Source organism: Oryx dammah, unplaced genomic scaffold, assembly GCF_014754425.2.
Source record: "Oryx dammah isolate SB20612 unplaced genomic scaffold, SCBI_Odam_1.1 HiC_scaffold_3, whole genome shotgun sequence".
NCBI classification, from domain to species: domain Eukaryota; kingdom Metazoa; phylum Chordata; class Mammalia; order Artiodactyla; family Bovidae; genus Oryx; species Oryx dammah.
This window is the reverse complement of record NW_024070187.1, coordinates 90,202,586-90,229,697: the sequence shown is the minus strand read 5'-3', so window position 1 is coordinate 90,229,697 and position 27,112 is coordinate 90,202,586. Positions and strand designations below refer to the sequence as shown.

At 38.7% G+C, this 27,112-nt stretch overlaps 1 protein-coding gene and 1 non-coding gene across 9 annotated transcripts in view; both read left to right on the top strand.

Annotated features, from left to right (window-relative positions):
* CCDC158 (coiled-coil domain containing 158) overlaps nucleotides 1–27,112 on the top strand; it is a 79,376-nt gene that overhangs the window by 30,733 nt on the left and 21,531 nt on the right. For 5 of the 8 annotated variants that reach the window (XM_040237140.1, XM_040237141.1, XM_040237133.1 and 2 more), the window contains 9 exons: nucleotides 1,681–1,800; nucleotides 2,690–2,887; nucleotides 4,484–4,966; nucleotides 6,950–7,139; nucleotides 8,975–9,127; nucleotides 11,126–11,238; nucleotides 14,235–14,393; nucleotides 15,347–15,439; nucleotides 16,404–16,529. In XM_040237140.1, coding sequence (XP_040093074.1) covers nucleotides 1,681–1,800; nucleotides 2,690–2,887; nucleotides 4,484–4,966; nucleotides 6,950–7,139; nucleotides 8,975–9,127; nucleotides 11,126–11,238; nucleotides 14,235–14,393; nucleotides 15,347–15,439; nucleotides 16,404–16,529 — 1,635 coding nt within the window. The remainder of the gene's footprint in view (nucleotides 1–1,680; nucleotides 1,801–2,689; nucleotides 2,888–4,483; nucleotides 4,967–6,949; nucleotides 7,140–8,974; nucleotides 9,128–11,125; nucleotides 11,239–14,234; nucleotides 14,394–15,346; nucleotides 15,440–16,403; nucleotides 16,530–27,112) is intronic. The other 3 variants (XM_040237135.1, XM_040237139.1, XM_040237136.1) reach the window with 2 other exon arrangements.
* LOC120862327 lies at nucleotides 9,792–9,898 on the top strand. The gene has a single exon (XR_005720754.1). It is a non-coding gene; the product is annotated as a U6 spliceosomal RNA (small nuclear RNA).

Sequence of the window (27,112 nt, the reverse complement as noted above, 5' to 3'; positions counted from 1 at the left end):
AGTAAGAGTTGATGTTTTTTTCCCTCAGTATTCTTAATGTCTTTACTAAGTGTGCTGAGTTAGTCTTTCCTAATAATAGTAGAGCTGAAGAGATTGTTTCAGCTGATAGTACTCATTTATCTTACGAAGCTGCTTGTGTCCCTGAGGATGAATTGTAACAGGAGCACAAGAGTGAAAGCACTTTTTTTATAGGATTATTAGTATCTATGAGCTCATTTCTATCGGTCACCTAATGTTTTACCTAATTCCTGTGAAATACTTTTTCGTATAAAACATGAAATCAATTACAAAGTCAGTTTTAAAATGTATCCAATGTAAATATTAAAATTTATATTCAAATTCCTGTAGGTTGTGATACTACTCTGTTGGTGAATGTGAAACTATTTGATAGTCCTGTATTAGTATGCTCTTAAGTCATGTATGTATGTATGTAAATAAAGACATATATATGTATACACACCCATCTATGTATTCATCCTTACCATTTATCAGAGATAGTTGCATATACATGTTTATATGTAATGTAATTAATATACATGTACCAAATTAATAAATGAGGATCTTAAATGAACTTAGACCAACTTAAAATAGTATCACGAAATGTTAGGCTTGCTCGTATGTTCTCTATGAAGATTTAATCACAGTTGCATCCAAACTAGTCAGTAAGTTTTATTCTTGACTGTGGATTTGGAAGCCTACTCAGTAAATGCCTTAGAAGTAAGGAATATGTAGCATTTATGCAGACATGAAAGATTTTTTGTTATTGAAAAGTGGTGATGAAACGTTATTGTAGGTATCACATTAAAGGTTAGGTATCACTATATAACACTCAGTATCAGTAGTTTTTCATTATTTTAATATCTGTGTCTAAGTAATGAGTTTATGTAGCTGTGCTCAAATACAAACTCAGAATCTCCACTGTCAGAGATCTTAACCTCTTAGCCTGCAGCCCCAGGTTAAGAGCTGTAGAGATGCTCTTTACAGTGATGGCCCTTCTGGCATATGTCATAGAAATGCATGGTCACACAGATCTGACAGCTGCCTGTCAGTAAGAGAGAACTACATCTGTACAGTTCTTTAAATTAGTATTCTAATCCCATTTGATAGTTAGAAAAAGTGAGGATTGTATTATTTTATATATATACATATATATAAAAATTTGTGTATCCTTTCAAAATAGGGTGACTAACAGTGACGATAACTATAAACTTGTTACCATTCATTGTTTTATACTCAATGCCTTTATTTTTGAAACTGATGTTCTGAAACAAAATAGCACTTCTAAGTATAATATAGTTAATTTGTGTGGGCTTTGTAGAATGTTCTTTATGCCACATAAAGCTTCCTTAAATACCAAATTATAGAACTCATTTTCACAGAAGATAGATTTTGAATAGTGTGATAATGAGAGTGACATGTTACAGACAATGGCTAAATCTCACAGTACCAAGTATTTCATTTTGGTCAATTTGTCTGGCTGACTTCTACATAGATTTTAAGTTTAGAAAACTTTGCAAAATACATCACAATTTTGTCTACAAAGTTCATCACAAAACGAACTCTTATTCTTGCCCCCCGAATGATACCATTGCCCCAAATAATACTGTTTGTTTTTCAAAGACTGTATTTATTTTATATTACTCATTGGCGTAGTCAGATTGATTTGTGCTTTCCTTGTAGATAGAAGAGCTGGAGAAGCAGTTAGTTCTCGCAAACTCAGAGCTAACTGAAGCACGGACGGAACGTGATCAGTTCAGTCAGGAATCTGGAAATCTGGACGACCAACTTCAAAAGCTCTTGGTAAGAAGGTGCTCTGAAATATGAATGAGATTAATCCTGGGAAGTTTTACCACAGTATTTCACAAAACTAGTTTCAAATTCCAAATTTTACAACATATCTGTACATTTACACACAACACAGCATCCTGGACACTATTCAAGTTTTACATGTGAAATATAATATTGTATAAGCACAACTCTTAGGGCTTACAAGTTGGGTGAAGGTGATCTTTGAACAGCCATAGTCTTTCCGTTAGGTACTGTGTTCTGCTAAACTGAAGTAGGGTTGAATGTTCATTTCAAAACCAAACAACATTCAAAACACATGCAAATCATGTAAAAAGAAAAGTTAAATGCAAATTTAGTTTAAAAAATTTTTTTAGGAAGAAAAGAGGATTCCGATGGTAGTGAAGCAGTTTCTGCCCTCCATTAGGGGTACTACAGGCTGAGAAATTTAGGAAAGGTGCTGTTGGTACCCTTCATGCGATATTTGTTAGAGTTCCTGTAGAACAGGATTCTCTCCTCACCAAACCTTACCTCAGGCTGCAGGGCCCTCAGCTGCCGGAGTGTCCTTCACAGGCTAACTGGGGCTTGATGAGCATATGCTCAAGGCAGAGCTGACTCTAAACTGCGGGATAATCCTCACTTCTCTCCCTCCTGTTCCAGGTTTCCCAGCATCCTCATGTCTAATCTGGGCTCTAGTCCATTGAGAGTTACTTGCAATGCTAGAAATTATAAGTCAACAAAATGTTAGTTTTCTAGGCAATCATAGTTCTTTATCTAAAATCATTAAAAAAGAATCCAATTCCAAGATCAAAGTCTTGTCAAATCACATAGAAACTCCAAAGATGATGTAAGGAGAAAAAGAGTTTGAAAACACGAGGGGGAAGGCTGACGTCCCTTCTCGTAGGCTGACCTACATAAGCGAGAGAAGGAGCTGAGTCTGGAGAAGGAGCAGAACAAGAGGCTGTGGGACCGGGACACGGGCAACAGCATCACCATCGACCACCTGCGGCGGGAGCTGGACGACAGGAACATGGAGGTGCAGCGCCTGGAGGCCTTGCTCAAGGCCATGAAGAGCGAGTGTCAGGGCCAGATGGAGCGGCAGGTGAGGCCGGGCCTCCCCCGGGGAGAGCTGTGGGCTCTGAGAGCAAGATATGCAAACTGGGTGTTTATTTCTGTGGTTCTGGCCTCTTGTTAAACTTCATCTCGCTTTTGTCCATTGTTGAGTAATGAAACTCTCATCCAGTTGCCTTTTCATTTCACCTGGAAATTGGTAACCTAATAATCCTAATAATAGAAAAGCATCAGACCATAGGGAGATCTGGGCTTCATCTGAGATCTGTGGCTCAGACGGAAAAGAATCTGCCTGCAATGTGGGAAGCCTGGGTTCGATCCCTGGGTTGGGAAGATCCTCTGGAGGAGGGCATGGCAACCCACTCCAGTATTCTTGCCTGGAGAATCCCCATGGACAGTGGAGCCTGGTGGGCTACAGTTCGTGGGGTTGCAAAGAGTCGGACATGACTGAGCAACTAAGCACATATGGAGATCTAAGGAAAAGCAAGGTTGAAGGTTTCCAGTAGATTATTTTGTTTCCCCTTCCCCAGAGAGGCTTTCCCCTCCTTTCCTCCCAAACTGATTAGGAATGATAGATATGCAGGCTGGGTGCACTCCGGTTCCGCACCCCAGGAGAGACATTGGAGTGCTGTGTGAGCACCAGTGTGCCTTCAAGACAGGAAGGACGTAGTTCCAATGCCTGCCATCATTGCCATGGAGACACAAAAAGTGCCCCACCAAAGAGCTTCCTCAAATGAAAAAGCAAACCAAAGGGACCAGCCTTGGCCTAGACCCAGGCAAAGTCATCTTCCTCTTCTCTGGTCCAACCCGGGCAGGAGGAAAGCTGCAAGGATCACCTGGCGGTTAGAACCTTGCGCTGTGCTGTGCTCAGTCGCTCAGTCGTGTCTGACTCTTTGCGACCCCATGGACTGTAGCCCAGCAGGCTTCTCTGTCCATGGGGTTCTCCAGGCAAAAATACTAGAGTGGGTTGCCATGCCCTCCTCCAGGGGATCTTCCCAACCCAGAGCCTGAACCCAGGTCTCCCACATTATGGGCAGATTCTTTACCGTCTAAGCCACCAGGGAAGCTGAAGAGTACTAGAGTGGGTCGCCAATCCCTTCTCCAGGGGATCTTCCCAACACAGGAATCAAACCAGGGTCTCCTGCATTGTAGGCAGATTCTTTACTGTGTGAGCCACCAGGGAAGCCCAATTAGAATCTTATTCTTTTCCAAACAAGGACCAGGGAATGTGAATGTACGTTGGATAAAAGCCATCATTCACTTTTCCCTCAAAGGTCGAATTAAGGAGGAGGGAAGCAAAGGATAGCTGTCTTCACACTTACCCCACTTTCCACTGTTGCCAGTGTCATCCTAATATAAATTGGTGTGGAAAACTTCCTCAGAGGACCCTTGCCGAGCTCGTCCCCACCGTACAACACCATTCTGGATGAGCGTTGTTATTTAATTAAGGCCTCTCCAGCTTGATCTAATTAACACAAGTTAGTCTGCTGTCTGTATGAAGTTCTGAGAGCAAAACGATTGGAGGTACTGTCAGATTCATGATTTCATCTTCTTGAGCTAACTTGTCAGATCTCTTGAGACCTCTCCCTGTCTGCCTAAATCCATGCAATTCTTCTTTAACAATCAGATGGCAGCCATTCAGGGAAAGAATGAAAGTCTAGAAAAAGTGTCCTCCTTGACTGCTCAGCTTGAATCCACCAAAGAGATGCTCCGTAAAGTGGTGGAAGAGTTGACAGCCAAGAAGATGACCCTGGAGAGCTCGGAGAGGACCGTGTCGGACCTGACAGCTTCCCTTCAAGAAAAGGAGCGAGCCATCGAGGCCACCAACTCAGAAATCACGAAGCTGCGCTCCCGGGTGGACTTGAAGTTGCAGGAGCTGCAGCAGCTGAAGACTGAAGGAGATCACCTCCGAAACGTGCAGACAGAGTGCGAGGCCCTCAGGCTGCAGACGGCAGAGAAGGACAAAGTGATCGAGATCCTGCGGCAGCAGATGGAGAACATGACGCAGCTGGTGGGCCAGCACGGGCGCACGGCCGGCGCTATGCAAGTGCAGAAAGCTCAGCTGGAGAAGGAGATCAATGACAGGAGGCTGGAGCTACAGGAAGTTAAGGTCTGTAGAGTGTTTCGGTGGTTTAGCTTCTGAAATATCTCTTTTCTCCCGTAAGTCTGACCTAATTGACCAGAAGTAGATTCTGTAAAGATAGTTGTAGACACTCCGAAATTGTTTGCAAGTGTTTTTGTCAGTGTGCATGTGTGCTTTTGTGAGAAAGTTTCCACACTTTTCTTAAATTCCACAAGGAGTGGCTCCCAAATGGTTCAGAAGTGCTGATACAAAAGAGAAAAATCAGAAAATTCAGCTTCTTTATGCAGTCTGTCCTGATCCCGTAGTCTGAGAAAGCATTTTGTCCCCCTTCGGACAGACCTAACGTTGAGCCCCGTCTCGCCGCTCAGGAGCTGTAAAGCACTAGACTGACTGTGTGCTGAAGGTGAGCTTCTGTGTCTGTAACCAGAATGCCAAACAAGACACCCCCGAATCTTGTTGGGTTATTTGAGGCTTAAATGAGAAAGTGTATATCGAGGATTTAGCTTGGTTCCTGGTCTGTGGAAGACGTTAAGAAAATATTAGTTCCCTTCCCCCTTTCCACTCTCCACCTGAACCTTACCGTACTGCGTTTGTGCCTGTTACAGCCTGGGTCACATTCTATATTGCACTGTGTATGCACGCGTGTGTGCGTGTGTGTGTGGCGGGGGGTATGTGGTGTGTGCGTGTGTGTGTGTAAATAGCAATTTCTCCTCTTCCCTGTAAGACTGAAGACTTCTTCAAGCAGGGCACACATCTTCATCTTTGCACCCCTGCCCCTGACTTTGTGCCATGTACCCAGAAGTTGCTCAGTAAATGTTTATCAGAATTTAAAACTATTGAATGAATTTTTAAAAATTCAGTTTCCCAAGCTTTATATTACTTTTATCTGCCATGGTAACTAGTAGGAAACAAATCACATATAATCAATTTTTTCTTTTGGTTTTGTTGGAATATAATTGACATATAATACTGTATGAGTTTAAGGGATACAGCATAATGGCTTAATTTACACATATTGTGCAATGATTACAACAATAAGTTAACATCTATCATCTCATATAGATTAAAAAAAACAATATTTTTCCCTTATGATGATTTATGACAAAGAAAGAATCTAAGAATCAGCAAAGGGGAAAATTCACCCAAAGGAAACCAGGCATAAGCTTCCTCTCCTGCAGTCGGGCACAAGATGCCTAACCCTGCCAGCAAGATGTTGTGACAACACGTGTCAGATGTTGCCAACCCAGGGGGTTTCATCAGAGGCTCAGTGGGCAGAGTTTTTATACTGGGAGCTGATCGTACAGGCTGTCTTTACCAGGGAGGGGAATACAGTCTTCTGAAAGGAAAGCAAGGGTCCAGCGTAAATTGTTTCACTTGAAAAACAGTTTTTAGGCAGAGCGGGTTAGGCTGATGGGACCCCCCTCCCCAAATCCAAGTTTTCAGTGCCGCCAACAGCCCCCTGACTAGAAGCTTTCATTGGGCAGTGGTCAGGCTCTCTTCCACACACCACCTTAGCTCCAGTAGCAGCCTCCTCCCTATGTTCATTCTCTACCCTCTCGCCTTTTCAGTTCTTTTCCCGTCATCATTGTCATCTGGTTATTCAGTATTTGTTGCAGTCTGTCTCCTCTCACGAGAATGTAAAAGCCCCATGAGGACAAGGACATTGTTTACTGCGATACACGGTCAGGGCAGGGGGAGCCTGGTGGGGGAGGTGCCATGGGAGTAAAACCTGAGTAGGTGCTCACCTAGGGCCCTCACCTGCACACCATCCTCCACGTGTAAAATGGAGTCTCGCATAGTTAGGTGCCCGGTACTTTTTTGTTGTTTTTTTTAATGAATGAATATATAGAATAGGAATAATGAAGGGCTGTAGCCAGTGATACTGGGAATTGGTATCTATGGTTAAAAGAAAGGTAAAATACTCCTTTTGTTTTCCCACTTCTTATTGCTGCTTTATATTTTATTTTTTTTATTTCTTGCTCTGTCCTTTGTGTTTATCCCTACATTTAGATTTTGAAAGATAAAAAAGATGCAAAGGTACGGGAGCTTGAAGCCAGAGTGAGTGACCTGGAATTGGAAAAGGTGAAGCTGGTGAACGCAGGCTCCGAGAGGCTCCGTGCAGTGAAGGACATCAAGCAAGAGCGAGACCATTTATTAAGTGAGGTGAAAGCTAGTAGGAACGAGTTAAACAGCCTTACCGGTACGTTACTCCAGTTTAAACTCTGCCGAAAATAGGAGTGCTGTCCGTGGCGTTCCACGAGGATACTAGGACTGTTGTGACAGAATGGGCCCTCATCCAGTGATACAAACATGGATGATTATGCTGTCCCTGCACACACATCTCATCACCCGAAACCCTGACCCTTCCCCATGAAGTGCTCCCAGAGCGTGCACTCATTAACCATTAACTTTAGTCAGCCCTCAGTGTCCATGAAATTCTGCACTGTGTTTCCAAGGGGAGAGTGAGAGAAGTGGAAACCTCGAGTCCTCTGAGTCAGATAGCTTGATTAGAGGTATAATAATGAAGCCACACATGTAAGTAGACTTATGCAAATTTCTTGGAATGGAAAATTCCAAGGCTTTAAATTTTAAGATGAAAATACCCTCAGTTCACTGTTAGTATGGTACAGGTGATATCTACTTCACACGCATACACTCATACACGCACATGCATGTGTCAGTGATTGCTGAGCATTTACTGTGCCAGATGCTGAGACAGGCCCTGGGAACAACAGTGAGGCTCCATGTTAGTTGGAAGCCAGACCTGTGTGGAACGTATCACGTGCCGTGGGTGAAGCACAGTGGCTGGGTGGTGGGTAGACAGGCGGCAGAGGGAGGGACTCAGCCTCCTGTCACAGGTGACATCTGGGTTCGATGGAGGAATAGGAATTTGGCAGGTGAAAAGGAGGTAGAAGGGCAGTCCAGGTGGAAAGAACATTATGGGCAAAAGCAGGAAGGCATGAAATAACACAGTGCGACCTCAGAAACACTTATGGGAGTAGAAGTACAAAGGAACAAGAACTAAGAAATGAGGCAGAATGGATAGGCAGGGCCAGACAGTGTGGAGCCGGCAAAAGATACAAGTAAGAGATTGTTGTCACCAAATTTACATTTTAGGACAGAGTCAGCAGGTAAGAAGAGAAAGGCAAGCTTAAAGGAACAGAGGCCAGCCAGCTAAGGAGAATTTTGCCGTGGTCCCAGGGAAAGGTGATGAGAACCTGAACTGAGGCAGTATAATGAGAATGAGAGGAGAGGGAAGACGTAAGCAAGTTTCTGGAGATTGAATCACCAGTAAATGATCAGAGGGGTTGTGTGTGTGCTTCTGATTTTAAATTTGTAGTATTGGGAGAACAATGATACCAACATCTGAGAAAATGAAATCAAGAGGGGTTAACTTACAGGCAGGAGGGTGAGGCAGTCAGTGTGAGACCATTGGTCTGCGGGCCCCAGGGCATCCACATGAAAGTATCCGGAGAGATGGGGTTAGATCTCAGCAGAGAGGTCTTGACTCTGCTTGCTCCCTTTATAAGTAAATCTATCTATCATATATAAATAGACAAGTGTAAGTAAATGGATAGTTGAATGTGTGAGTGTGTGTGCTTGTGTATGAATGGTGAATGCCGGGTATTTTGATAGTTACCGGAGATTAAAAATCAGGTAGAACATGTGGCAGTGTCAGTTCACTTACCGAGTCACGGAGATCCATCTGCCTACAAATGGTGGCCGAATCTGTTGTGGTGAGTGTGATTATCCAGGAAGGTTTAAGAGGCAATAGATGTGAGCCAATTACACTGGCTGGAAGAAAAGCAATGAGTAATACGAGTAAAAGAGGACGACCCACCCGAGCAGATTCAAAAGAGTTAGATCCCTGAAAATGTGTGTGTACATCTCATTTCTGTAACAAATGATGATGTAACTAAGTGGGGTCTCTTTCAGCTCCAAAATTCTGTGATCATTAATTACAAATAAAATAAGCTTTATAACAATGAAGTAGAAAAAAATTAACCAACGATTATTGGTTATCATGTTGTACAGAGGACTATGAAGTCTTAAAAAGGAACTTTCGAAACAAAAGTGAAGAAATGGAAACTACTACAAATAAGCTGAAAATGCAATTAAAATCTGCACAGTCTGAGCTGGAGCAAACAAGAAATACTTTAAAGTCAATGGAAGGATCTGATGGTCATGGTATGCTTCAGAAGACCTTTTCCTTTTGTTTTCAATTCCCTTGGTATAGATTTAATAAAAAAACTGGATTCATTGCCTTCCACTTCTTCACAGTGAAGCATGGTATGAGAGACGTACAACAGTAGATATCACTGATGGTTGTTATATGGCTGTTATAATTCCCAGTGTTTTTGAGGGAAATTGACATTTGCTTAATTTATTCCTTAAGTATCTGAATCTTTCTTTTTCTTTAGCTATTTCAATAATTTCTAACAAACCTCAATGTCCATAAATGCCAATTAATTGTTTTTGAGGAAGTGTTGATATAAATACAGATCACCAATAATTTTCATTCATCAGCCTATTTTTCACATGTTTACTATCTTCGTAAACTGTGTGCCTATTGGCTATTTGTCCATTCCTGACTCCTTCTCTGAGTTGAAGGTGGGACGGTGCCCTGAGAATTGAACTGCTAGGATGAGGGCTCCCTTCTCATCACTTTACACCTGTTCCCTTTTCACCTTGCTGCCCATATTAATTCAGAGGGAAGGTTAGTTGCTGTTTAAATCATATTATTCCTATCATTGTTAGTATGGCTGTGTTAGCTGACTATAAGAATAAAGATTTAACTAAAGACTACATTTTCTATTTCTCAATATTTTTTCATGTCAAAAGATTTATGTTTGTGCTCACTTCAACAGCACATATACCAAAATTGGAATGATACTGAAAAGATTACCATGGCCCTTGCCCAAAGATGGCACAGAAATTCTTGAAGTGTACACATTTTGTGCGGTCCTCAGAGATTCAGCTCTGTCTTTGCTGGTAAACATAAAATGGTGGGGTGTGGAGAGCTCACTCCAGAGGCCCATCTGGGGTCTGTTCCCTCCCCCCCATCCACTAGAAAGTCTCCTCCTCATGTGCTCCAGGCCGCTCCACAACTCCCCCAGTCCCATTACAGTTGTTAAATTAACTAGGTAACCGTGAATTCACTCTCGAATTAGGATCACCTTAAAATAAAGAATTTATTAAGAAAATTTCCTTTGAAGGCCAAGCATGATGCACTTAATCAGACCAGAATTCTTCAGAGTGGTGAGCAAATGGTACCAGACTTTTGCTCTACTAACAAACCAATGAACTGTGCCTGTATTAACCCTGGTCTCAACAGTTTAGCTACAGGAACTAGATCTTGTTAGCAAGAAGTCCAATAGTTTGTTTTTAAAGAATGCCACATTTTCTTTTTCTTATTAACCTTTAAGCTGGACCTAACTCAAAAGCAGTGGCATTTTCAAACCTCTTTGCTCAGCTGGTTCTAAGAAACAACATAGGATCTTTGAATTTCCAAACAGTGGTGAGCTTTACAGTGGCCTGCCATGTCTTAAGTCTTCAGTGCCTTGCCTCCTGTCTAGAACATTCTCATCCTGTCACCAGTTTCAGTAAAATAATCACATATATGCTTATGTGGCCAGTTTGACTTTTGAAACAACAGTGAGTTCTGAGTACATGTCAATACCCATGACCATGGAAATGGAATGGTTTGTGTTATCACTGGAATCTTTTAAAAGATCGATAATAGTAGATGTCTTGTGTGGTGTTTTATATATGAGTTTCTAGAAAGTTATTTTAGTAAAAATTCTAGTTACATTTTTCATTGTATGACTATATATTTTGTGTATCTATTTCCTATATGTGTAAGTATGAATTTGGTCAGTATTATTACCATTGGAGATATGGTAAATTACAATGGCCAATGAAGTTAATTCTAGCAAGGAATCACAAAACATCAGCATTTATATATGTTTCTCAGCTCAAAACCCCTGAGTAATTGCTGAAAATTGTTATATCCCAATATTGTGAAATCTGAAAACGTCTTTTGTGAAAACTTTCTTGAAATGATCCAGGTGCCTTAGAGGAATCTTACACATTTTCATAGTGTTTGAACATAAAATTATAGTCACCTCTCAAAATTTAGAAACTTTAAAAACTAAGACACAGTTTAGTTCCTTTTTTTTTTTTCAGCTATGAAAGTGGCAATGGGGATGCAAAAACAAATTACAGCTAAAAGAGGTCAGATAGATGCCCTTCAGAGCAAGATACAATTTTTGGAAGAGGCAATGACAAATGCAAACAAGGTGAGTCCCTGGCCTTGGAGTGGGGGAGGCCGGTGTGTTTACCCGTTAGTAAACTGCAGCGCAGAGTAAGACACACAGATGCAAAGTACAGTGGGAGCGAGGCCAGAGGCCATTCCTAACAGAGAGTGCGGAGAAGGTTCCCACAGGAACATCTGAGCAGGACCTTGAAAGAGCTAGTGTTTCTTGTTGTTTTTTTTTTTTTTAATAACTACTGTGGAATGAATTTTATTTTCTTTTATGATTTTCTTCCTTGGTCTTCTTTTGTTATTTTTTACATGTATCTATTCTTTTTCAAATTCTTTTTCCATTGAGATTATTACATAATATTGAGCAGCATTCACTGTGCTGTGGAGTAGGTCTTTGTTGGTTATCTATCTTAAATATATCAGTGAGAACAAACATATGGATTCCAAGGGGGGTGGTGGGGTGGGAAGAATCAGAAGCTTGGGATTGACATACATTCGCTTTTGATATCAGGCATAAAATAGGTGACTAATGAGCACAGCCTGCAGAGCACAGGGAGCTCGACTCAGTGCTGTGCGGTGACCTAAATGGGAAGGTGCAGCAGAGACTAACACAACACTGCAAAGCAACTCTACTCCAATAAAAATTAATCTAAAAAGAAAGAAAGAAAGTAGTATGTATATTTGATCTCAAATTTCCAATCTATCCCTCCCCTCCAGCCCTTCCCACCAGTAACCATAAATTCGTTCTCTATGTCTGTGAGACTGTTTCTGTTTTGCAAATAATTTCATTTGTATCATTTTTTTTAGAATCCACATGTAAGTGATATCATACTACCTTTGTTTTTCTCTGACTTAGCTTCACTTAGTATGATTATCTCCAGGTCCATCCATGTTCCTGCAAAATGGCATTATTTCATTCTTTTTAATGGCTGAGTAATATTCCATTGCATATATATATATATATATATATATATATCACATCTTCTTTATCCATTCATCTGTTGATGGACATTTAGATTACTTCCATATCTTGGCTATTGTAAATCAGTGCTGCAGTGAACACTGAGGTGCATGTATCCTTTCAAACCATGGTTTTCTCTGGCTATATGCCCCGGAGTGGCATTGCTGAATCGTGTGATAGGTCTAGTTTTAGTTTTTTAAGGAACCTCCATGTTGTTCTCCATAGTGGCAATTACCAGTTTACACTCCCACTAAGAATGTAGGTGGGTTCCCTTTTTTCCACACCTTCTAAGGCATTTATTGTTTGTGGATTTTTTTGATGATGGCCATTCTGCTGGTGTGAGGTGTTACCTCGTCATAGTTTTGATTTGCATTTCTCTGTTAATTAGATGTTGAACATCTTTTCATGTGCCTCTTGCCACCTGTATGTCCTCTCTGGAGAGAAGTCTGTTTAGGTCTTCTGCCCATTTTTTTGATTGGATTGTTTCTTTTTATGATATTAAGCCACATGGGCTGTTGGTAAATTTTTGAGACTAATCTTTTGTCAATTACATCATTCGCAAATATTTTCTTCCGTTCCACGGGTTGTTTTTTCATTTTGTTTATGATTTCCTTTGCTGTGCGAAAACTTTTGGGTTTAATTAGGTCCCATTCATTTAATTCCATTGGAGTTTTGAGTTGTTTTACTTTCCATTACTCTGGGAGATAGATGGAAAAGGATATTGCTGTAATTTATGTCAGAGTGTTCTGCTGATGTTTTAGTGTCCGGTCTTACATTTAGGTCCTTAACCCATTCTGAGTGTATTTTCACGTGTGCTGTTAAAGTGTTCTGATTTCATTTTCTTACATGTAGCTGTCCAAGAGCTAGTATTTTAACTGCAAGAAGATACTCATGGTAGAGACAGGGTGATTATAAGCAGAGCACATTCAGTTCCACTCTAATATGCCAACTGTGTTCCTAAAACCATGCTATACAAAATTGTGCAACAGAAACCGCCACGGGGCTCGTGGGAGTAGTGGGATTAGGAGCATGACACTGATGAACTTCATCAGTGACCAAAAAATAGGAACCTAATGGAAATGGTGGCACAGTTTTACATGTTAAATGGTTAAGAGACACATAAATACTACAATTAGAATGGCCCTTTATCTTAAAAATGACCTGAAGTTTGCTTGTGAACATGTGCATTGAAGAGCTGCAGTGTGATAGTTGTTAAGAAGGGGTAGAAGGTAGGTTTTCCTGTGACATAGATGTGGCTCGTAACACAGGGTAAACTGATGGAGCTAATTGTTTGAAGAGTGTGTATGTTGGTTTTTTGTATTTCTGAGCAACTCTCCTTAGCTGGGTGCTGTTTTCTGCACTGACCTAGTATTTCTCATAGATGAAACCATGCATTAATAAAGGTGAAATCTGTGTTGTGCTCAAATATTCCCTGATAGATCAATCAGGGAATAGTCAGTCTTTGGAATAGACTTGCACTTTCAGAAGAAGAGTTACAATAGAACTGATCATAATGCCAATAAGAAGGTAACAGCATACATAGAAAATGAGGGCAACTAAAGCAGTTGCTTTTCCCCTTCCCAGAATGCTGAAATGCTTTTTTAGAATGAGGCTAAATACTGACAAATATGCATATACATTTGTTATACCTCTCACCGGTCTTTCCTGGTAGCTCAGCAGTAAAGAATTTGCCTGCAGTGTAGGAGACACCAGATACGTGGGTTCAATCCCTGTGTCAGGAAGATCCTGGGAGAAGGAAATGGCAACCCACTCCAGTATTCTTGCTTGGAAAAATCCCACAGTCAGAGGAGCCTGGTGGGCTACAGTCGATGGGGTCACAAAGAGTCAGGCATGACTAAGCAACTGAACGCACACACACTCATTACATGGACTTATTTGCTGTGTCTTTGTTATTTCCCACTTTTTTTCTCCCCTCCTGCCTTAAGTTCCAAATAGGCAAATAATGAAAGAGTAAAATGAACAAATTTAGGATAAGAGAAATGATATGTGTGTGCTTCAGCATCTACATCACTATATCATTTCTGATATTTGCTCCTGAATAATTGTAGGAAAAACATTTTCTAAAAGAAGAGAAGACAAAATTAAGCCAGGAATTGAGTACTGTTGCAACAGAGAAAAACAAGATGGCTGGAGAACTAGAAGTCCTGCGATCTCAGGAGCGCCGATTGAAAGAAAAGGTTGCTAATATGGAAGTTGCTCTCGATAAGGTGGTTATTAACTAAATATATACAGTAGTTAACAACTAAACAGGAAGGCTCCATGTTGATAGACACCAAATCTGTCGAATTGGATTGTGTCCCAGTCACTTCACACAAGGAAGAACTATATATCCTGTAGAGAAGGCTGAGTTTAAGGACAAATCATGATGCATACTTTTTACAAAATTATGGGGTTTTTTTTGCTTACATGAACATAAGAGCAGTAATGCAAGATGTGAGATGCTTCTGGTATCCTTTGTGGCCTGAATAATTTAAAATACCACCAGTCTAATTTACCTTCAAAGAAGGACTTCAATACTTGGTAGAATACAGTCTGTTAATAATATCAATAAAAGACGAAGTAATGCTAATGTGTGGCACTTTGTGGAGTTCAGAAAGTGCAGGTAGAGAATGCAGCTTAATGACTGCGAAGATCAGTGATGACACTACATTTGTCCTTGCCATATATTGTAGAGGAGGAATCTCTCTTTGTGTCACCTGAAAACTCTGGAAACCTGAAAATACTATATACCCAAACTAGTCCTTGCTTCTTGAGACGTCAGAGCCTCTGCAGTGACAGAACGTGGTCTATGTTCCCACCTATGCAAACTTAGGACTTAGAATATGATATATGGGCTCAGTGAATTTCAGTTGTGGTTATCTTTATGAAGATATTTTTACCATTGCTAAAGCTGTTTGCTCATTTCATCCTTAGTTCATTCATTCTTTTGTGTATCCTTCACCTACTAAATGCCATATAGATGCTGGGGCTACAAAGACATGACCTCCAATAACTCTCAGTTTTCTGAATAAAACAGATAAGTAAATAGATAAATGTAATACACTATGCTAGGAATGGGGGGAAGTTTCCTTGAAGAGATGGCGACTCTGCACATATACGTTAATAAAATAAAATTGCACAAAGAATGGAAGATAAACCACATGTGGTTGCTTGATTGTAGGCATCTTTGCAGTTTGCAGAATGTCAAGATATAATACAGCGTCAGGAACAAGAATCTGTGCGCCTAAAACTTCAACACACGTTGGATGTAAAAGTAAGGTCTTTTGTTTTCATTAAATAGTAATTTAAGCAAAACTTAAGCCTTGGTCTTGGCCTTTTGGCTAAGATCAAGCGGTGGCTCAGACGGAAAGCGTCTGTCTACAATGTGGGAGACCTGGGTTCGATCCCTGGGTCGGGAAGTTCTCTGGAGAAGGAAATGGCAACCCACTCCAGTACTCTTGCCTAGAAAATCCCATGGACGGAGGAGCCTGGTGTCCATGGGGTCGCAAAGTTGGACACGACTGAGCAACTTCACTTCACTGATATACTTTTAGGTTTTCTTCATGTATCTTAGATGCTTTCAAGTGTACTTTTAACATTATCTGATATTAACAATTACAAAATCTTTACATTGTACCTACTATACCTATCCTTTTCCTATATAATAACACGTTGAAACACCATACTTTATGTTAGGTTTATATTGCATGCAGGAAACACAGAAGTACTTACCTTGGGGAACCAGAGGTTTGCATACAGGAGGTCAAACATGTTTGACTTGTTTGGAGAATAGCAAAAATGAGGTAATTCGCATGACAAATCAGGTGTGCTTTAAAAATAGGACATTTTCCACCGAAATATATTTGTTTTTTGAATATACTTTAAAAGTGCAGACATACTTCAAAGTCACAGTACTGGACACCTTCCCGTAGCTGGAGAGGGATCTTCTCAGTAGTATGTCAGAACTGGTGTGGAGTGTTTGGCCAAGTTAAGTAGCCTCTGGTTGGAGATGCCGCTTCCCACCTGGAATGCTTACATCATTCACAAGTGTGAAGGCCTCTTGCTAAGCCCACCATTAGTCCCCAAAGAATAACATGCATCTTGCTTAATACTTTGGCTTCAAACTTTGTAGGGGTTCAACATGTAAGACTGAAATTTATTTGCAAAAATACATTTTGATTTCACAATTCCAGCTGTAGGTTGACAGTTATTTTGCTCACATGTATACTGTCTTCCAGGAACTGCAGGGCCCTGGATACACCTCAAATTCTGCTGTGAAACCACGCCTTCTACAGCCATCATCTGCTGCTCGTTCTCATTCCAATGTTCCATCTTCCCAGTCTACAGCCAGCTTCCTGTCTCATGTAAGTCACTTGTCTTATAGTTTGTGATGCAAATGGCATAATAGGTAAATAATTTTAAGTTGAGAAGAATTTCATTTAAAAAATAAGCCTATAGTTACGACATTTTCAGTTTTTAGAATTTAAATTTATACCCACCAGGTGAACAGAAATTTTCTTTCTTGTTTCGTATTTTCTCTGGGAAAAAACAAAACATGAAATACTCAGTGATATTAATGTAAACAATAATTATTAAAGTAAATTATTTAGTAACCTGTATTGATATTTTTCTATCATAAGCATTCAGTGTACAAAGCCAATGTTGAGATGGCTAAAATAAGCATCACTTCAAATGCCAAAGGCAAATTATTTGTATTACAGTACTTCACTAAGATGAAAATGATTTGCTGTATATTGTCTCTTCATGACCTATTTGCTGTATATTGTCTCTTCATGACCTCCTTATTTATAATCATAAAGATTCTATTAATACTAAAATTGTTACTCTCTTTAGTTAAAATATTAGAGAGTTTGAAATTCTTTTAGTTTAACCTTTTGTACTATTAAAGCTTAGGAAAAAATATGCAGAGTATAAAATTCAGATTGTTATATGTATTTATCGTACCACTAATCCCTTGCAACCAGTATTCAGCTCCATCTCCAAAGAAATGAGACATATTTCATAAATCACTCATGAAAATCCATTTCATTAGTTAATAGTCCTATTGTATGTATAGCAACAAGGTCACTGGTCGCCTACCAGTTATTCTGCCTGTGCCTTGAATATTAAACATGCCCTGCAGAATGAACAAGTTGAAATGGACTCCTTTCACATACATGAGGTATATATGACTGATAAGCTGTCACACAATAACATTCTGTCTAACAAAAGAACATTATTAATGGTGGTGGTGGTTGGTGGTTTAGTCACTAAGTCGTGTCCACCTCTTGTGACCCCGTGTACTGTAGCCTGCCAGGCTCCTCTGTCCATGGGACTCTTCCAGGCAAGAATATAGGAGTGGGTTGCCATTTCCTTCTCCAGGGGATCTTCCCAACTCAGGATTCAAACCAGGGTCTCCTTCTTTGCAGGCAGATTCTTTACTGACTGAGCTACGAGGGAAGACCAGTATTATTAATATTAGAAGTTAAACATGGTTCTCTCTGGAGACTGGAAATTGGAGGTGGGCAGAGGAAGGGAAGAAAATTGCTGCTTTTTAAGTCTCATAAATCATTTTACTTTTAAAACTATATGCATGTTACATTAATAAAAATTAAATTAAACCCATCTCTCCATGAACTTAACAACAAACAAAGAACAACAACAAAGCATATTTGACCAGGAGTCACTGGGACTTAAGATGGGTCTCTAACTTCTTTGTGTGACCTTGGAAATTGAGTTAAATAATACTGTGCCTTTTCATCTGTAATGAGGAGTCTGGACTATGGATGATCTCTAGGGTTTTCTAGAAGATCAGCTCTAAGTTTTCATGGACTTTTCGTTACCCAAAAGCCTAGTAAGATTACCTAAAGAGCCTAGTAAAATAGGCTCTTTAATACATAGACTATGCTGCTGCTAAGTCGATTCAGTCGTGTCCGACTCTGTGCGACCCCATAGACAGCAGCCCACCAGGTTCTCCCGTCCCTGGGATTCTCCAGGCAAGAACACTGGAGTGGGTTGCCATTTCCTTCTCTAATGCATAAAAGTGAAAAGTGAAAGTGAAGTCGCTCAGTCGTGACTCTTCGCGACCCCATGGACTGGAGCCTACTAGGCTCCTCCATCCATGAGATTTTTCAGGCAAGAGTACTGGAGTGGGATGCCATCGCCTTCTCCGACATAGACTCTACTTGATTATAAAGAATCTCATCTATCACTGAAAAAGTACTGGTCATGAGTCTGTTAAATTAAAAACTTGAGTTATAATTCTAACAGCAATAATGAAGTGTATTTTCTGAATAGATTGTTAAGCCTGTTTTCTACAATTAACTTCTTCCCTTAAAAATGTTATTATAAATATGTTTATTATATAATTTTACACATTAAATATAATATACATTCTTTGTTCTATTCACTGATGTGTTCTGAGTACCTAGAAAGGAATCTAGCATGTGGTAGATAATTCAGTACATATTTGTCTAATGGATGAATGAATTCTTTGTACTGATAAAATATTGGGTACAGGTTTTCATTGTTTCTACTGACAAGTCAGGTTTAAGTCTTACTGTTGCTTTTTTGAAGGTAATTTTTTTCTCTGACCATTGTGAAGATTTTGGTTTAAGCAGTTTGACTGTGATGTGCCTATCTGTATTCTTCTTTATATCTCTTGTGGGTCACTGATCTCCCTGGATGTGTGGATTGATATCTTTCATTGATTTGGATAAATTTGTATCTTTTATATTTTTGATTATTTTTTTCTGCTCCATTCTCTTGTTTCCTTCTGAAACTTGTGCTATTAAATAACTTTACTTTTTTAATTGCTATGTTATAGCTCCATTGTTTGAATCCCCTGTGGAATTGTAACCATTGTTTCTCTTGATTTCTAGTCATATTTTTGTCTGGTCTTTTTGGTTTCTTTTTTTCAAGACTTTATTTTTTAGAGCAGTTTTAGATTCACATCAAAATTGAGAGGAGGATACAGACATTGCCCATATACTTCTTGTCCGCACACTTGCACAGCCTCCCTGTTATCAGCATCATTCACTGTAATGATACATATGTTATCAAGGATTAATCTACATAGACACATCATAATCACCCCAAATTCATGGTTTACCTTGGGGTTTATTCTTGGTGTGGTACATTCTATGGATTTGTACCAGTGTTTATAAATGTGTCATTACTGATATATATCCATTATTATCATATCATACACAGTATTTTCACTTTCCTATCCTAAAATTCCCTATGCTCTGCCTACTGATCCTTATCCTCCTTCCACCCCTGGCAACCACTGATCTTTTATTATCTCCTAGTTTTACCTTTTCCAGAATGCAACTGAGTTGGAATCATACCATATTTTGTTTTTTCAAATTGGCTTCTTTCACTTAAGCAGTGTGCATTTAAGCTTCCTCTGTGTCTCTTCATGGCTTGATAGTCATTTATTTTTAGCATGGGATGGTAATTTATTGTACCACAGTTTGTCTGTTCATCTACTGGAAGGTACTGGGGTTGCTTCCAAGGTTTGGTAATTATTAATAGAACTCCTGTCAACATCCACGTGCAGTTTTTTGTGTATATATGTTTTAAACTTCAGTGGGCAAATACAGATAGCATGATTGCTGGGTCATATGGTAAGAATCTGTTTAGTTTTGTAAGGAACTACCAAACTGTCTTCCAGGGTGGTTGTACTATTTTACACTCCCACCAGCAGCGAGTGAGAGTTCCTCTTGTTCCACAGCCTCACCAGCATTTGGCAGAGATTGTATCATGCAGTAGTTTCCTGTGAAAGGGTGCATTTCATTTATTAAGTGTTTTAAAACCTTGCATGTCTGAAAATACCTTTGTTCTTCATTTATATTTCATTGATACACAAAATGCTACTGCTCTTGTGCTGTTTTGATTCCAGGGCCTGTGTATGTGACCTGTTTGTTTCTCAAAGCTTTTGGAGTCCTTTCTTTACCCCTAGTATTCATTTCAGGGTGATCTCTGCTGGGAGTCTCTTCCCCTTCACTGTATAGGCACTCTTATGTTCTTTCCTCTCAGAAATTTTCTTGTATTATTTATTTGATAACTTTTCTCCTTCCACTTTTACAGTTCTTTCTGGAATTCCTGTTAAGTCACCTATTAGGCCTCCTGGATTTAGTCTCAAATCTTCTTTAATTTTGGCTCTCAATTTCTATCTCCTCGTATTTTATTCCCAACTTTTGGGAAGACTCCTCAATTCCGTCTTCCAAATACCTATTGCATTTTTTTTTCTGAATATCATTTTTTAATTTCCAGGAGACTTTTTTGTTTTTTAAATCTGCTCTTTATATAGTTTCATGTTCTTTAGTGGATGCAGCAGTACTTTCTCATTTCCATTTAAGGCTATTAATTTCAGTCTTTCAGTAATCTCCTCTGTTACCTGAATTATTGCTGTTTCTTCAAATTTATTTTTTTCTGTTTGTTTTGATGTCTGTCTTTGATGTTGGAGCTTTTTCCTTCACTGTTTGCTAATCACTAGCCATCCATTCATATTTAAAATTGAGGTCCTAAAAATTTGTTAAAAATTGAGGCCCTAAAAAACTAATTAAAAGCACTTGGTAAGGTTCACAGGACTTGTCAACTAGTAGATGGTTAGGTATTACTTTTTAACTGAGGGACCCCAAAACTATCTTACTTTTTTCTTGGTCCTGTCAATCCCACTACAGAGAATCTCTTACCACTGACTTGTTGATGTAAATCTGCCAGTGTTCTGAAGAGGTGAGTGCGACAGGGAGCCTGGGGTACATGTGTATCTATACAGTCTTATTTATGATGCTTATATTTTCGGTTTGCAGCCTTACTTCTGCCGTGCCAGGTGTCCTCTTAGAGTTTAAATTCCTTTGGTCCAACCTCACCCCGTGATTAAGCCTCTAATTTTATTTAGAGGAAAAGAATGAATTATTACCCAACCACATGGGGAGAACATCTGGTATTCTCACAGCTTCTGCCATAAGCTTTTAGCCAGTGCTCTCATTTTTGCTGCCTTGTGCCTTCCGCTGACCTTCAGAAATGCACGAGGCCTCCATTACTGGAATCTTGCTTGATGGTATACTCTGATGCAGAGCAGTTCCCTGTTTCTTGGCTACTTCTGTGCAGGTCCTTAATGTTTTAGCTTCTTTGTTCCACTGAATTAGCTGTGAATTACCCATTTGCTTTTCATCTCCCCAGATGTTATCATCATTACTCACCTAATATTATCTCTCTTTTCCTCTTTATCCTTGTTAATTTCCTTAGTGTCATTTTAGTGACACTAAAATAAATGGAATAAATGCCAAGTCTAATGTTTAAAAGTAGAACAAAAGTAGAATATCACTGCATGAATTGTTCTCCATTGCCCGTTTATTTCATTTCATTTTAGTCTTCTTGTTCCATGAATCTGACAATAGTCATTATTTACTGAACACCAGGCACTGTACGATATTCTTTCTATACATTATATAATTTATTCCTCACAACTACCCACATGAGGTAAGTGCTGTTATTATAACAATTTTTCAGAGAAAGAAACTAAGGCTTGGAGAAGCTAAACGAATACAGAGTTCACACTCCAAAAATACAGTTGTGCCAAAACTTAACCAAGATGGCCTGAGTCTAGAATTTGTCTTAATTAGCTTGCTGTACTGATCATGTACACCACACAGTTGAATGCTGTTTATAAAAAAAATAGTTAGATGATGCTGTAAATAAATACTCTATGTGAACTAATTGTGTATTTCATTAGGTACTTGTGACTGAGGATTATATACCATTTCAGAGGTCCAAAAACATTAAAAATTATCCAGTTGATTGCCCTAGTGTTACTAATAATAGAAGAGAAAATGGTAGAATTGGAAAAATTTTATTATCTGATTGATCCAAGCTCAGAAACCAAGAACATGTGTGTATGTATACAGATACACGTAATTGGTAGCCTGACACAGAAGCATTCTAGATTAAAGTTTTAGATAAAGGTTATTTTAGCATTTAAAATGAATAATTCCAGGATAATGTAATTTATTTTATTTATATATCAGACTCCATACACATGCACTGTAATTTTTGATCTTGGCCACTGAAGTACCCATGATGTGAGCAAGATTTTCAGTAAGACTTTATATAACTTTGGTTTCCTATTCACCCATTGTTAATATACAATATAAATAATATATTTATATTCTAAATAGTATTTCATATTCCATTTTTATTACAATCTTCTGACAGGAATATAAGTATTATAGGAGATGGATTTGGTCAGGCATTCTTAAAATAGAATAGTCTGATTCAAACTGAATGAGATCAAGCTTTTATTTTTAGCTTTTTCATTTATCTTCTATCTTTGGAGAGTGGAGATAGAATGTGTTGAGAAGCACACAGTCTCCTAGACATTACTTATGTTAAGTTATAACTCATGTTTGCCTGTAATGGACTCAAGGCCATTAGAGAGAACAGTATTTGGAGAAGATGGAGGTGCATTTCAGATATAATTTGCAATTTATTTTGGAAACAAGTCTGACACAAGACAGTTTCAGAGTCAAATGTAATAGGAAGCTAATCAAATCACAAAATAAACCTTAAGTTTAACAATAACAGTATAAGCTCATATTCATCCCTTGAAATCAAAAAGCTTGTATAAGTTTTAACCTGAAAATGTATGTTCCCTAGAAATAGCCTTAATGTATATCCTAAGGGTCAAAGGATTGAAGTGAGGGAGAGCAAGATTCTTTGATGGGTTCCAGTAACCTCATGAAGAACTTGTAAGTAGCTGTTTCTTTACCAGCCAGACAAGACAGTCATAACCAGCCATACATAACCAGCCAGTTATATGTAAATAACATTTTAAAATCATTCATTTCCTAGCTATTTTCTAATTTTTTAAGTGTATTTTGTTCATGTTATAAATCAAAATTTGTTCCATATGAATCAAACAATAAAGTATTAAAAATAAACTTTTTAATGAAAAGTATTACAAGTGAAAGTATTATAGGATTTACAGACATGAAAAGGAATAATTGACTATTTTGAGTAAATGAAACTCAAGTCAGAAGCCACCATAAACTAAAATGAAATCACAAACTAGAAAAATATTTCTAGTAAACAAAGGGTTAATATAAAATATAAAGAATTTTTACATACCTAGAAAAAAATAGCATATATTCTAAAGGAAAAATATAGAAAAGACATGTATATAGTCCAAAAGAAATGCATATAGTCCATAAACATGAAAAATGTTCAAGCTCATTTATAATCAGTTAATAATTATTACATTTTAAAGCTAAAACAAACAATTTTGTGTATAGAATGGTCAAATGGTAATGCGAAGGGTATGGTATAATGGCCACTCTTCTATCACACCCTACTGATGAACATATAAATTGATATGACTTTATGTTGTCATTTTTACTTCCAAAGTTTACAATTTCTTTTTGTTTTAAAATTAATAGATTTTTTTTAGAGTGGTTTTAGCCTTACAGAAAATGGAGCAGAAAATAGAGAGAGTTCCCTTAGATTCTCTTTGCTGTCCTCCTCTCTCCCCCCAGCTTCTTCTGTTACCAGCATGTTGCATTCATGTGGTACGTTTGTTATAATTGTCAAACCAATATCAATACATTGTTATTAACTTAAAGTCTATCATTTTCACTGGGCTCATTCCTTATATTGTGGGGCTTCCCTGGGGGCTCAGTGGGTAAAGAACGTACCTGCAGTGCAGGTGACACAGGAGACGTGAGTTTGATTGCTGGGTCAGGAAAGATCCCCTGGAGTAGGAAATGGCTACCCACTCCAGTGTTCTTGCCTGAAAAATCCTGTGGATAGAGGAGCCTGGCAGGCTGCAGTCCAGAGGAGAGCAAAGAGTCAGACACTGCTGAACATCACGTGCTCCTCATATTGTACATTTTGTGCATTTCGACATATGTATGATGACATATATCCACCATTACAGTATTATACAGAATAGGTTAACTGCTCAAAAAATGCCCTGTGCTTCACCTTTTCATCTGTTGCTCCCTTCCCCTGAACCCCTGGCAACCAGTGATCTTTTTACTGTCTTCATATTTTTGTCTTTTCTGGAATGTCATACAATCAGAGTCATCTAGTTATAGTCTTTTCAGATTGGCTTCTTTCACTTAGCAATATGCTTGCAAGATTTTTTCATATCTTTTTATCCTTTAATAGTTAATTTCTTTTTTTTACTGAATAATATTTCATAGTGTGGGTGTACTCCGGTTTATCCAGTCATTTATTGAAGGATATCTTGATTGCTTCCAAGTTTTGGCAAGTTATGAATAAACCTGCTATAAACATGTATGTAAAGGTTTTGCATAGACATAAGTTTTCAACTCTGTTAGGTAAAAGCTACAGAGCATGGTTGCTGCATTTTATAGTATGAGCATGTTTAGTTTTGTAAGAAACCACCAAACTGTCTTTCAAAGTGGCTGTACCATTTTGCAGTCTCACCAGCAGTGAATGAGAGTTCCTGTTGTTCTCCATCCTTGTCAACATTTGGTGTTGTCAGTGTTCGGATTTTAACCATTCTAATAGGAGGGTAGCGTGATATCTTATAGTTTTAATTTGAAATTCCTTAATGAAATGTGATGTTGATCATATTTTCATATACTTATTTGCCTTCTACATATCTTTTATAGTGAGATATCTGTTCCAAATCTTTGCCTGTTTTTTAATGGGTGTTTATAATTTTTTCTTACTGTTGAGTTTTAAGAGGTTCTTTCTGGAGATATATTTTAGCTACCAGTGTTTTGTCACTTATATGTTTTGAAAAGATTTTCTGCCAATCTGTGATTTTTGTTTCCATTTTTTTTAAAATTATCATTTGCAAGGAAAAGTTTTTAAGATTAAAAAGTCCAACTTACTGATGCTTTTCTTTCATGGATCATGCTTTTGATTTGTATCTAAAAAGTCATCATGAATCCCAAAATCATCTAAATTTTCTCCTGTATTATCCTCTAGAGTTTTATAGTCTGGAATTTTACATTTAGGTCCATGATTCACTTTGTGTTAATTTTTGTGAAAGATAAAAGGTCTGCATCTAGATTCATTTTTTTACTGCATGTGAATGGCCAGTTGTTCCAGTACCATTTGTTGAAAATACTGCCTTTTCTCTACTGAAATACCTTTGCTCCTTTGTTGAAGACCAGTTGACTATATCTGTATGGGACTGTTCCTGGGATCTTTATTTTATTCTGTCCCATCAGTCTATTTGTCTATTCTTTCACCAGTACTGCACTGTCTTATTATAGTAAATCTTGAACCTGGGAAATGTCAGTTCTCCAACTTTGTTCACCCTCACTGTTGTCTTTCCTATTCTGAGGTTTTTGCCTTCCCATATGCACTTTAGAATCAGTTTCTCAATATATCAAGGGGAGCATTGTAGCTGGACTGCACAGCTAACCCTGATGACATCTTCTTCATGACTCTGTCCTAGTACTAACACACTATATACATTGTCACATTAACCTTTCTGGTTACTCTAAATCTGTAAATATGAAGCGTATAAGATACTTCATGTGTTTTTATGCTAAGGAAAGAAGGAAATGGAAACCAGCCTTTTTTGAGTACTTACTATGCATACATTAAGTACTTCTCATTCCTTATGCCATCCTTATAAAGTAAGAGTTATTTTTCTCATTTTTACAGATTAGGAAATGGAGACTAAAAGAAGCATTTCCCTTGTTATAATGAAATAAACTTTATGAATTTGGTTGTAGGTTATTACACCGATAATTTATAATAAGTGTCATGGGCTTAAAATTTTTTAATAACAAAGCTTATTAAGTAAACTTCCTAGTGGGCAGAAGATATGAAGGTCCAGGTGTTATATTGAAGGTTAGAACTGAAGTGACTGAATATTGCAATAGGATAAGTCTTTTGAAGTTCTATTCCATATCAGATATGAGGTCCACCGGGGCTAGGACAAGAACAAAGCCTATGTTTGGTGAAACTGGATCTGCTTAGCAACAAATGCTTTTATTCATGATTAAGAAACTGGTTCAGCATGTGTGGTATATGGGAATCTCTGTACCTTCTACTCACTTTTTCTGTGAACCTAAAACTTCTCTAAAAAATAAAGACTATTAAAAATGACTCACATCTTTGTATATTTTAAATCAATGAAATAAAATTTAATGGAATCTTAATTTATGAAACTCTGAACTCATCATGGTAATTTCTCGGTAAGACGACCGTCAGTAAACTGGTAAAATCATACTTACCACACATTCAGTTAGTTAGAACCCTTGGCATCTTCAACTGGATATTTTATGTGGTTTCTCAGTGGGAATAGGAAGGGAAGGACAATGTGAGGGTTATACCAGTAGCATCAATACTTGATTGGCATGGACCCTAGAAAAGTAAAGCCTAAAGAGCAAAAATGTTGCAGTGTTTACCCTTCAACATGGAGAAGGCGATGGCACCCCACTCTAGTACTCTTGCCTGGAAAATCCCATGGACCGAGGAGCATGATGGGCTGCAGTCCATGGGGTCGCTGAGGGTCGGACACGACTGAGCGACTTCACTTTCACTTTCATGCAATGGAGAAGGAAATGGCAACCCACTCCAGTGTTCTTGCCTGGAGAATCCCAGGGACGTGGGAGCCTGGTGGGTTGCCGTCTGTTGGGTTGCATAGAGTCGGACACGACTGAAGTGACTTAGCAGCATCCTTCAACACCCTGTATGTCTGGCAGGTGTACTACGTTGAGTCAGACACTTCTGGCTAAAATACCTTTATGATGCTTGATGCTTCTCTAGCCATGAGTATCCTCCACCTAAGTCCACCTGCTCACCAGGGCAACCTCTGATTATTATTAGGTTTCCTCTCTTTTTGTGCCTATTGGGAACATCTGTGCTTCTTTTTATATTATAAATATTCATTGAGGAACACTAGCTACCTGAAAAATCTTATAATATTATTCCCCGGACACGACTGAGCGACTTC